This window comes from Chiloscyllium plagiosum, unplaced genomic scaffold, assembly GCF_037043375.1.
Source record: "Chiloscyllium plagiosum isolate Xiang-an unplaced genomic scaffold, Cpla_swu_hap1 HiC_scaffold_18, whole genome shotgun sequence".
Classification (NCBI taxonomy): domain Eukaryota; kingdom Metazoa; phylum Chordata; class Chondrichthyes; order Orectolobiformes; family Hemiscylliidae; genus Chiloscyllium; species Chiloscyllium plagiosum.
Window position 1 is genome coordinate 56981218 of NW_028270156.1, and position 12210 is coordinate 56993427.

The window sequence follows — 12210 nt, forward strand, 5'->3', positions numbered from 1 at the left end:
ATGTGGGAAAATGAAGCTGTTCGTTCTGGAAAGGAGATCAAGAGAACAGAGCATTATTTAAAATAAAGAAAAACAGCAGAAAGCTGCAGCAGAAAGGAACTCGAGGGTACTTGTGCATGAAAGTTTGAAAGCTAACATACAGCAGGTAACCAGGAAGGTTAATGAATGTTGGCTCTTATTTCAGCGGGGTTGGAGTATAAGAGTAGGGAAGTCTTACTACAACTGTACAAAATGCTGGTGAGACCACATCTGGGGTACAGTGAGCAATCTTGGTCTCCTTATTTAAGGAAAGATATCATTGCAATTAGTTCAGAGAAGTTTCACTTGGATGAGCCTTGGTATGGAGGGATTGTCTTCTGAGCAAAAGGCTAAACAGTCTGGGACTGTACTCATTGGAATTTAGAACAATGAGAGGTGATCTCATTGAAACATAGGATTTTTAAACACTTTACAGGGTAAATATTGAGAGGATGTTTCCCCTCATGGGAAAGTCTAGGACCAGAGAGAATAAAGGGGTGCTAATTTCAGATGAGATGAGGAGGAATTTCTTCTGAGGGTTGAGTGTCTTTGGAACTCTTTGTTACAGAGAGCTATGGGGCAGAGTCCTTTTGTATATTTAAGACTGAAATAGATTCTTGATCAGTAGGGGAATCAAGAGTTACAGGAAAAGGGCAGACATGATCCTATCGAATTGTGGAGCAGGTTTGAGGAGCCAAATGGCATTTGTGTTCCTATTTCTTATGGTCTTATTTGTTTAAGAAATGGGCAACACAGTGGAAGCAGGACCGAACTGAATTGTGCAGGAAGCATTGAAGGTGGGCATCGACAGCAATTTGAACTGAATTGAATTTATTGTCATACGTACCGAGGCACAGTGAAAAGCTTTGTCTTGTGAGCAATACAGGCAGATCACAGAGTTAAGTAGCATAGACAATAAATAATAGGTAAACAGTGGCAAAAACAAAAAAACAACTCGGGTACAGGCTGAGATTCCATTCAGTATTCTAACAACAGTAGGGTAGAAACTGTTTCAAAACCAGCTGGCATGTATTCAGGCTTCTGTACCTTCTCCCCGAGGTTGTAGAAAAACATTTCCAGGGAGAGATGGATCTTTGAGAATGCTGGCAGCCTTTCCTTGACAACGGGCCTAGTAGATGGATTCTATATATGGGAGGTTGGCCTTTGTGATTTACCCTTTCACAAAGTCAGAAGTCACATGACACCAGGTTATCTCAAATCACAAGCTTTGGGAGTGCTGCTCCTTCATCACCTGATGGACTATAACATGGTGTCATGTGACTTCTGATCTTGTTCACCCCAGTCCAACACCAGCACTTCCACATCATGACTCCTTTTTACAGAGTGGAGACAGAAACTGAGGAAAACAGAAGTATCACAAATCATAAATTCACAGTTCAAGACAAAAGGTCTTGTGGAGTTATTTAGAGATAGGGATGGAGTTAGCAAAGCAGAAAAACTCAGGAAGGGAGCTCAAGATAGTGGGACAAATTGGCTCCTTGAGTATTCACGAATGGTGGAGCAGTGAGTGTGATGGGGTGGTGGGATCAATATTGACTGAAAGTTTGGTTCATACATGTCTTTGTATTTAACAGGTGTTTTGGAAAGAGTGACAAAAGCTGTGGAATCAAATTATTTAAGAGGATGATTGACAACTGGAAGAAGTTGCCAGCCTTCGTAACCAAATCCAGATTACTGCTCATTATAATTCTTGAAACAGCTAAAGGTTGTAATGGGATTACATGATGGTTGATATTCTCAAAGAATGTGCTTAATATTCCAAGAGCCTTTCCGATCATATTTTGAGAACTGCTCTCGAATTCTGTACTGTGGTGTATATCCACAAATTGTCGAGACACCTTGGCTATAAGCAGCCAGAACTATACCTTTACAGTGTGCATATGGCATGGTGATAATATAGTCCTCATGTCTGTTAAGGAATCGCAGCTGTGCTTTCCCATCCAATATGGCAGACATTGAATTCCCTGTAATGGAAAAGGAAAGCAAAGCATTCTCAGAAAGTGAAGCAGCTTAAATCTCAATGGTCTGAACAGAATTAAGAGTACAGTTGAAAAGGAACAATTTAACAGAATTAATACTATCAGTATGTGAAATGTTGAGTTTAAATGCCCTAGGATCCTCTTTACCATTATGTATCTGAACAGCAAGCCTTACATTTTTAAAATAATTTTTGTATTGATCTGGATGAGTGTGGATATAGGGATTGGAATACCTTTCACTTCAGGTGGAGCAAAGGTTGGAAGTAGGTTCAAGCTCCCTTTAAATTGAAAAAAATACTTGCATTCATAAAATGTTTTGATACAGATCATCCCAGTGTGTTTTACAGCTGCAGATACAGAACCAAGTGACTGAATGGTTTCAGACCCAAGTTCAAGAGAGAATCTCCTGTTGGTGTGAGATTACTAATTGATAATGTGATATGGTGAATTGATGATCATGGTCCATATTTAAACGAGACTACTCGAGCCCTGTATTTCCCAGGGCTAACCCATCTAGACTGCATATTATGTGCAATTTAGCAAAGCCAATCCACCTAACCTGCACAGCTTTGGACTATGGAAGGAAACCAGAACACCTGGAGGAAACCCACACAAATGACGAGGTGGTGGAGGGGGGGGGGGGTGCGGGTGGGGAGAGAATGTGTAAACTCCACAGAGATAGTCACCTGAGGCTGGAATTGAACGCAGGTTCCTGGCTTGTTGAGGCAGCAGTGCTAACCACTGAGCCACTATGCTGCCCCTATGTACATTATTCACATAATGGATAGTTTCACAATCTCATGCTATTAAAGGGAAGCCATTCTTCCTCTCCTCCCATCAAATCCCACTCCCCTTAATGTGCGTCAAACTAGAATGGTAATTCAGGATTGCTGAAAAATGATATATTTTGTTGAAGATTTTCCTGTTGTTTTAATTGGGACAATTTGCAAGGAATACCAAAGTAAAAGGAAAACAATATATGTACTGTAAAAGAGGAAAGTGTTGATTTGTTAGCACATGGACTCTGGTACAAATCTTGCCATAGATAATGCACCAGTTCGATGATGACTGACAACAACTACTTTGATTAAATTTTAAATTTGATTCTGATTTAAGGCATTGCCTAAGAAATGAACTACAGAATGGCTGTTACCTGTTTTGTTGAGTTGAAACAGGCACAATGTGTATATGTTCTTTGCAGACATTAAGAACAATTGACAGGTATACATATTGACAGGTATAGCTTACATGCACAAATACCAACGTGAGCCCGATTACACGATACAAAATTTGTTATCAGCATAATTCTTAGCATACTCAGGATCATTTAGCAAATGTTATCCAAATGGAACCAGATCAAATCTTAGACAGTGTGTTTTGGATTTTGCAAACACAGGCTGGTTAGTTTGATCACCACCTTGAGTGTGGCAAATAGCCAAAGGAACACGCTTTGACAAAATGTATCTTTTTTCCAACAATGTTCAATGTCTGCACTACTAAATGATTATTCTAAAAGTAAAATCATTAGAAGATATGATTGCCCTTAAATACTTTACCATAAAATTTGGAGCGAGCCAGGATAGAGCCACTAATACAGAAATTGTCCTTCCTGTTACTGATGTAAAAGGCGGAGATAGGGGGATGATGGGATACCTGTGATGGAGCAGAAAGGGCAGTCATTCTGGAACTTTCTTTCTGGTCAGGAAACATTTTTCACATGGATCACAAATCTCTCTGAACCATCAATACTTCCCTTAAAAGAAGAACCTTGCAAAACACTTATCTTAGACACTGACATCCCCATTCAACTCAAACTCCATGATTCCTTTTTTTTCATTGTATCCATATTTTTACTCATTCATGGGATGTGGCCTAACTGTTAGGCCAGCACTTGTTGTCCATACTTAATAGCCTAGAGGATAGTTAATCAATATATTAACCAGACTAGGTAAGGATGGCAGACTTCCTTCTCTGAAGGACATTAGTGCACCAGATAGGTTTTTATGGCAGTGGGTTGACATTAGACTAGGTTTTTTTCATTCCAGACTTTTATTGAATTCAATTCTCATCATCTGACATAGTGGGATTCAAAGTCATGTCCCCAGAACATTAGCATGGGTTCTGGAGAACTAGTGCAGTGACATTAAAGCTATACCACTGTCCCTGATACCATTTCAGGCAGTGTTATTCCCTGCAATTAAAACTTCTATCTCCAACATGTATCCAACGTCCCCACAGAAACAGATCCTCCCCAACACATTCTTTACAGACAGATTCATCCAACTTGTGGAAAAGCAAAATAGTACAGTTGGTAGAAATTAACATTAAATAAAAATTCTGGAAATACTCAGGTCAGGTTTTTCAAGTTGACGATCTTTTGTTTGAATCGGTCACTCATCTGATATTTCTTCCAGAAAGGAAATATAATAATTCAAACTAACAAGAATTCCCCTTCCAAAGTTGATTCATCTTTGCGTGATGCAAGTTAGAATTTCTGTGCTGTAACATCTAAAACAATGCCTGATATTTTTACTTTACATGGTCCACAATGGAGGGGGATGAAACATGCACCAAGTCAAAGAGGGGCTTACCTGCTCTGCAATATAGAACGTCCGACTGTCAGTTTTTGGGTGGCACCAATAGCAGCGGAAAGTCTCTCCCAGAATAGGATTGTATGGTTTTTTCAGACCCTGCAGGAAACAAAGATTATCAAAGAGACCATCCGTCATCTGTTATTGTGATTCATCCTTAAAGTGGCTGTCAGTCTGGATTCAGTCAGTTTCAAGGGCAAACTCAACTTTGACAGACAAAGTCTCAGCCTGGTGAAGGATGCCATGTACAAACCAGAATGCTGTAATGACATTAAGCACGGCTGGAAGACTTTAGTATCTCAGAATAAGACAGCTTCATATGGCACCAGCCAGCTCTTCTACATTTGTGTTCATGCCAGATATGATCATCCGTATAAAGTTAAAATGCACATTACCTTTTTTAGATGGGAAATTGTTTAAAATGCTGAATGTATTCAATTAATGTCACAGCAATGAACAAAGAGGTTCTGTGTAATATAAAATAACAAATTTGAGTACACCCGCTGGGTCACTGGCTTTAGCATTTATTATTAGAAATTTTAAGCGTGATTGTATTAATATCTGTTCTCTGGCCTGCGGCTCTCATCCTTGAGAAATTACATCTCGTTCTAAACTGCCATTTGTACTTTCTCCTTCCTCTCAGCTTGTGCCTTCGCCAAGTTTATATTTCTGACGTGTGTCCTACTGCCTTCAGTTAATCTTTCCATGGAATGGCTAACCACTCAACCATCCTTCTTCACTCCAGGCATTGTATTGTCAATTATTCTCTTTGTCCAAACACCATCCTCTCCTAGGTCACAGTGATGTACAGCTCAATGCCCTTTGAGGAAAGCTTTTTCACCCAGAGCATTGTGGGTATCTGGAACTCACTGCCTAAAAGGGAACCCTTAAGACATTTACAAACTACTTAGATGAGCACTTAAGGTGTCATAATATTCGAGGCTACAGGCCAATTGCTGGCCATGAGACAATAATAGGTGGACGTTTGGTGACTGGCATGGAATGATGGGCCGAATGGCCTGTTTCCACGCTGCAAACCTCTGATTTGTCTTTCGCCAAATTTTGCTTCAATTCTCCAGTTTAGTCTCCTCTTGCCCACATTACCACGCTATTCTGGCAATGACAAATTTCATCATTTGTGATTATGAGAGTACTGTGATTATGTCTCTTCACTATGTTTAATTGGGTTGACAATACAACTGTTTCATTGTCTCCTCTCTATTTCTTTGGGAGTGTCCTCACCCCATAACATTACTGGCAGAATTCATCAGAAACCTTATCCCTCCTCCTCTTTATCATCTCCCTGCTACCCTCAGCTTCTAAAATGCATTGAGATGACACCAGCTTTAATCTTATCACAACTTTATCTTACACCAACAACTATGCTGTGAAACTGCCTGTTTGTACCAAGTTACACCCAAGTTAAAATGCCTGCTAACTGAAAATCAGTAACAATGAGATCATTTTCATTCACCTCCATAAAACTGGACCTTTGGCACTGTTAGAAATTCCTCCCCATAATTTGATCAATTTCAACTATACCACAATTAATTTTGCTGAGCCTCAGATTTCTCATTTTACCCAACAACTATATCATTTCCTTCCATTTCCAAAACAGTCATGACCTCCCCACCTCAGCTCCACCATGTTTTATCCCTTCCATTCCCATTTTCAACAAATTCCAACATGCAAAGCTCAGCTGCCCATATTTTATCATTTGCCCATCACTCCCAACTTCACATTTTGCACGGTTAATGCAGAACTACATAGATGAACAAGTTCTAAACGGCTGACAGATGGGTGTCCTAAGCACCAGTCATAACACGGCAACAAACTACAAATCACTGAGTCAAGTTCCACCACTCCAATCTCTTGGCCATCAACACCTTACCGTGGTACCCATCACACTTCCCACTGGTCTCTCTCCTGGTAACTATCCTGTTGCCTTACCTTTGGTTTCTTGTAGAACCCAGACAGGTACCAACGCAGAACCTGTTTCATGCGACTGTATGCATTATCTTCCAGAGCAGCTCTGGGGAAAAATAGAAAGCACATATCAGAACGTAAGTGTAGGTAACTGCAGACAGAGCACTATATATCCATTATGGGCTGCCAGACCCAGGCATCTTGCACAAGTTGCAAAAGCTTCAGCATTTTAAGTTATCCTCCATGAACCTCAAACACTCAGGGATTTCAAGTGCCCTGGGTAGCTTAAGACATTTGGCTGCACTCGCAACCAATATTTTTTTAATATCTGGTCCAGTGAAGTTAAAAGGGTCCAAGGAGTTTAGTGCTGGACTAATTTCTGGTGAATAGCAAAAAGAATTTTAGTGTATGGGAAAAATAACGCTTTATATTTTTCATAACCTATTGGCACTTAATGCTGACATTGTGTTTGTATATAGAAAATGGGAATGGAAGCTGATAAAACATGGTGGAACTGAGGTGGGGAGGTCATGACTGTTTTGGAAATGGAAGGAAATGATTTAGCTGTTGGGAAAGGTGAGAAATCTGAGGCTCAGCAAAATTAATTGTGGTATAGTTGAAATTGATCAAATTATTGGGAGGAATTTCTACCAGTGCCAAAGGTCTAGATTTATGGAGGTGAATGAAAATGACCTCATTGTTACTGATTTCCAGTTAGCAGGCATTTTAACTTGAGTGTAACTTGGTACAAACAGTAGTTGGATGCAGAATTCAAAACGTTTTAATTCTGTTTCAAGGTCACTCATTTAGCATGACAAGGAATTGTATCTTTACCACAAGGTTAGAACTGATGATTCCACTCATACTCTGGATTGTGTAGGTTTAAAGATCTATTTTACACTTGCTTGTGGTTAATGGGGAAAGCCTGTTTGTAAAAGGTAATCTGTGAACAAGAGCAGAAGAAAGAGTAGTGACTGCCAATTCTGGCAATATTCTGGATTAGTGGTGCTGGAAGAGCACAGCAGTTAAGGCAGCATCCAAGGAGCTTCGAAATCGACGTTTCGGGCAAAAGCCCTTCATCAGGAATTCTGGCAATGGCCTGGCACTCAGTGGGGTACTCTGAAAAACTAAGTGTCCAGGATGAAAGAATGATATTGAAACATTAACGGGGTGATAAGCTCCAAGTAGAGCTGGTAAAGACAGTGGACTGAATCTATGCCTTTTGGTCAAGATCAAAGTTGCGTCCAGTTTTTTGGAGGGATTTCTATCATGAGGCCTAGCATGCTTACTCGCCATATTTTACTGAACTCACCTCATTCACTACTGCCCCTATCGAATTAGTCATACTTAACACCGGCCTCATCTTACCACATTGGAGAAAGTGAGGACTGCAGATGCTGGAGATCAGTGTGGTGCTGGAAAAGCACAGCAGGTCAGGCAGCATCTGAGGAGGAGAATTGACATTTAGGGCAAGAGCCCATCATCAGGATTCCTAATGGAGGCCTCTTGCCCGAAAATATCAATTCTCCTGCTCCTCCGATGCTACCTGACCTGCTGTGCTTTTCCAGCACCACACACTCAACTCATCTTACCACATGCCATTCCCTGTGGAACTGGCCACTCACTGCATATTTGCTTAAAGACCTTTAGGCCCATACCATCTTTGAAAGGTCACTGTGTACCTGAACAAGCATTGGCAATCTGTCACTGCCCCTTACCAGCAACATCATAGCAGTGCAGCCGCAAAGCTATGCTTCCCATAATACAAAGCCAGTGAGCCTAAGACAACCTCACGCATACAAACTATTCTCTCACCAGAGTCATTTTTAACCACCAGGACACATACTCTACCTGTCTACAGGCTATATCCCATATGAACACACTATGTCAGCACAACCAATGCCCATGCTGTTGCCTTTCAAAGCTGGAACAGGCCTAAGGATCTTTTAGCAGATGTCAACAACTTCTCACTGTCCCAACAGGAGAACATCACAAGCATGTGAGCAATTGAACAAATCCAAACATGAAAATGTGACCACAAATAAATTCGACTGAGGCTGAAGTTCACTCCCACAATGCAAACCAGATTGTGGCACAATAACCAATGGCGGCTTTACAGTCAGCGGTGGGCTGGTGCTCCCAGCCCTCCTTTATTGGAACCAAAATGGCAACAAGGTTCTGATTGGCTCGAGGTGCTCCTCGCAGCTGACTGCTGTCATGGACAATAGCAGTTTCCTTTTCACTAACGTCCTTGTCCTCTTCATTGCAAGACTGCTCCCATTTCCCCAGTTCCTCATAATCCAACACATTGCCTCCAATTGTGTAGAGGATAACAGGTCAAGATGACGCAGCAGACCCTGCCCGGGACCAATCCAAGCAGCAGAACTGCATCTTCAGCAGCCCTATCATTTGCTCTACTGTGGGCCTGGTCGAAGAACACATAATTACATCTGCATCAGTCAGGATGTAGTGCAATGGTGTCATAAGCCAGGGTTGCAATGAGTCGCACTTGTCCCCTGTAACTAGCTTTGCAAGACCCCAGGACCATCAAACACACTAGTTACCAGAGTGCTCCAGGATATAGGAATAATGGCAGCTGCCCAAGGTAGTTATCTCCAGGAAGTGCTAACAGTGGTCACAGATCATCTGGACATTAATGGAATGGAACCCCTTCCTGTTGATAAAGTTCATAGCATTGTGATATGGCTCTCTTAATACCATCTAGTGGGTGTAGTTGGTGGCTCAATGGACCTAGCTACGTTTCTGTACCCTCCTGTCCAGACTGCAGCAAGGACTTCATCATGGGGGAGGAATGGAATAAACTGGCATCGTGACCTTCTATAATGGTATCAGTCACTACTCTAATGAATTGTGGGAGCACGGCTAAGAGATCCCACACAGCTCCCTGGATGGAGCCAGTTGCATAGAAATCCAGTGTAGCTGTTACCTTCACAGGCCTGGGAGAATGGCTCCCCATTCCTGCAGGTCCTAGGCCTGCTCCAGGATTCACCATAGTTCAGTTTCCCAGGACATACAGGGCCTGGGACGCACTGTGCCTCCCTCATCCACAGGAAATAGAGTCAGGGCCAAAAACCTCTGGGCCTCCTGCAGACTTCATACATCCTCTACTTCACTGTTGCTGACGCAGGTGCTCCTAGTCCTCCACAGCATCCTGCTGCTGCTCCTGGCCTTGCTATCGATCCTGTTCCTCCTGCATTTGTACCCACACCAGTGACAGGGCTCTCGGTGGAAATGTAAGGTGGAAAAGAGATTCTTGGATATCTGAAGCATACCCTGCAGATGAGGTCTAGCACACTTCTCCACTCTGCACCTAGTAATGAGGGACACGATTGCATCATCCATCCATCTAACAGGACAAAGGTGCTTCCTTGGCTGAGTGAGCATCACAGGTGAGTTCCTGACAGGTGAGTTCCTGAAGCAACTCGGCACCTTTCCTATCCCAGACCCAGATCAACCTTTCAACTTCTCACTGCACTCAGTACTGACCACCATTACACTTACTTGATGGATGAAGAAGTGATGGTGTGGTTGCTCACACAGCGTTCCTGAAAGTTACACAAATGATGTTTCACCTTTGGCCAGCATTGGTCTTTTGTAACATCATTGCTGATAACTTCACAATGATTAAAATGGCTGATTTCATTTTGCAAACACCAAAGGCTTGTCACAATTCACATCTGATCAGTATCTGACCCCCAAGCACCTTCGCTCTGCATGCAGTGCAAAAGGAAATTAAGTAATTGCAAATTATATGTAGAGGAACTTTATAAATAACTACATCATGTGTTTGTTCTTTCAATGTCCTAGCATGCAGCAAACATGGTCTTGCACTTTCAACAAACAGACAGTGACTCTGCCCACCCTGAGCATTGTCCCCACCATTTTCTGGTAGCACTTCACATCTAGACAGCGAGGGCAGGAACACAGCTGGCTATGGAAACCATTGGACTGCTCTTGGTCACCAGGTTGACAAATGCCAGATGTCAATGACTGGGGATGAGGCCTGCAGCTGGTCCCTAAGGGTTATACCTGGAGATGCTGTTTGTTCATACCGAACATGGAGGTCCCTCAGAACAGGTGCTGAGTTTATTCCACCAAGTTCCTGCTCTGATTTCTACATTCTCACACAGCTTGTTTGGCAGATTTGTTATGGTAGAAAGCTGAATATGAATGAGGAGAATTAAATCATTATTAAAGGTGTTTAACAAGCGAGAAACTAAATGTACTGCTTGTGATAAGATGCAGCTCCTGATGTTGAGTTCGGTCTGACGAGACTTCTCATCAGTTTCTGCCACAAATCTCTCAATAGTCCATGTCGCTCAGACTCAAACAAGATTCTGTCCAATGAATTTTCACCGAAAATGTAAAAAAGGGGACAAAAGTTTAATGATTTCAAGATCTTTCATTTGCCTACACCATGAGACAAGTTACTCCTTATGTTACTGCACAATTCTTAAAATGTGTCACTGAGGATTCACAAGTTTAATTAATCAAAAGCAGGTTTTCATAATGTACTTGGAATGACTGCAAGCTGTCATACATCACAGATAATGAAGCATATGGCAATCTATGAATAGAGTATGCAAAAGTCAGGAAGTTGTACTAAAATATAAATCAAACCATCCAGCTGGAATGGTTGCATGATTCATTGATGAATTATTTGAAGATTTCAGTCCTTTTTTGCTTTGCTGCGAATTCACTTATTTACTGGCTCCATTTGGAGTTCATCTCCACTAATTTGTTGACACTCCCTTTTCCTCCTGAACACTGACCAATGATACCCAGTGACTCATGGACTATTGTCAGAGTTGGGAGTCACTAATCTCTCTCTTGTTGTCCAGTGTATACTTTTGCAATGGCTTCCCCCAGCATCCACAACCTGAATGTAAACCTTACTATCACATGAAGTGGTTGAAAGAAATAGCAAATGGAACAAATACATTTAAGGAAAAATTACATAAGTTAACAAGGAAGAAATGAATAAAAGCTAACAGTGAGATGAAATAAATGATATGGAGAGGTGGGTTTGAAGTATAACTCTGTCTGCTGTCATGTTGTAAACTCCATTCAAATTCCGTTCAGTTCAATAAACACTCAGGTCAGGTGGCATGACAGGTTAACTGCTCCCTCCACACTGCAGATGAAGTACTCTCATGCCACAATCAGCACTATATGAGATTTTACTAAGGTCTGCCTCTGTTAATTCATTACTCGGTTGCTTGATTACGGAGTTAAAACTACACCAGTGATGGACATTTGTTTACTTAAGGACTGATAGCACAGCTGTGGCTCAATTGGTAGCAGCCTACTTTTAGAGTCAGAAGGTCGTGGGCTTAAACTCACTCTCTGGCTAGAGCTCCAACTGAACATGAAACAAGGGCTGTTGTAGCACAGTGTCACCACCTATGAGCTAGAAGGCCAGGGTTCAATTCTACCTGCGTCATAACACCACTGAACAGATTGAAGATCCATGCTCCAATGCAGTACCAGCAGTGCTTTCCTGTCTGAAGCGTGACCTTTGGCAACTTGCCAGACTGGCCAAGTGGTCTAAAGTGCCAAACTAAAGGAGTGTCTTCCTTGCTAAAGCCTGTTGAATTCTGGTCCCTTTCGAGGGAGTGTTCAAATCTCATTCCTGGCTTTCACTTGTACCACAT

The 12210-nt window shown here is 41.8% G+C and overlaps 1 protein-coding gene and 1 long non-coding RNA gene across 5 annotated transcripts in view; one reads left to right on the forward strand and one right to left on the reverse strand.

Moving 5' to 3' along the window:
• LOC122557915 (uncharacterized) overlaps positions 1-12210 on the forward strand; it is a 177795-nt gene that overhangs the window by 134042 nt on the left and 31543 nt on the right. The window lies entirely within an intron of this gene.
• LOC148146984 (oxysterol-binding protein-related protein 8-like) overlaps positions 1-12210 on the reverse strand; it is a 140069-nt gene that overhangs the window by 23244 nt on the left and 104615 nt on the right. For all 4 annotated transcript variants that reach the window (XM_087996682.1, XM_087996680.1, XM_087996683.1 and 1 more), the window contains 4 exons: positions 6560-6641; positions 4610-4708; positions 3575-3671; positions 1905-2003 (listed from right to left, as the gene is read on the reverse strand). In XM_087996682.1, coding sequence (XP_087852808.1) covers positions 1905-2003; positions 3575-3671; positions 4610-4708; positions 6560-6641 — 377 coding nt within the window. The remainder of the gene's footprint in view (positions 1-1904; positions 2004-3574; positions 3672-4609; positions 4709-6559; positions 6642-12210) is intronic.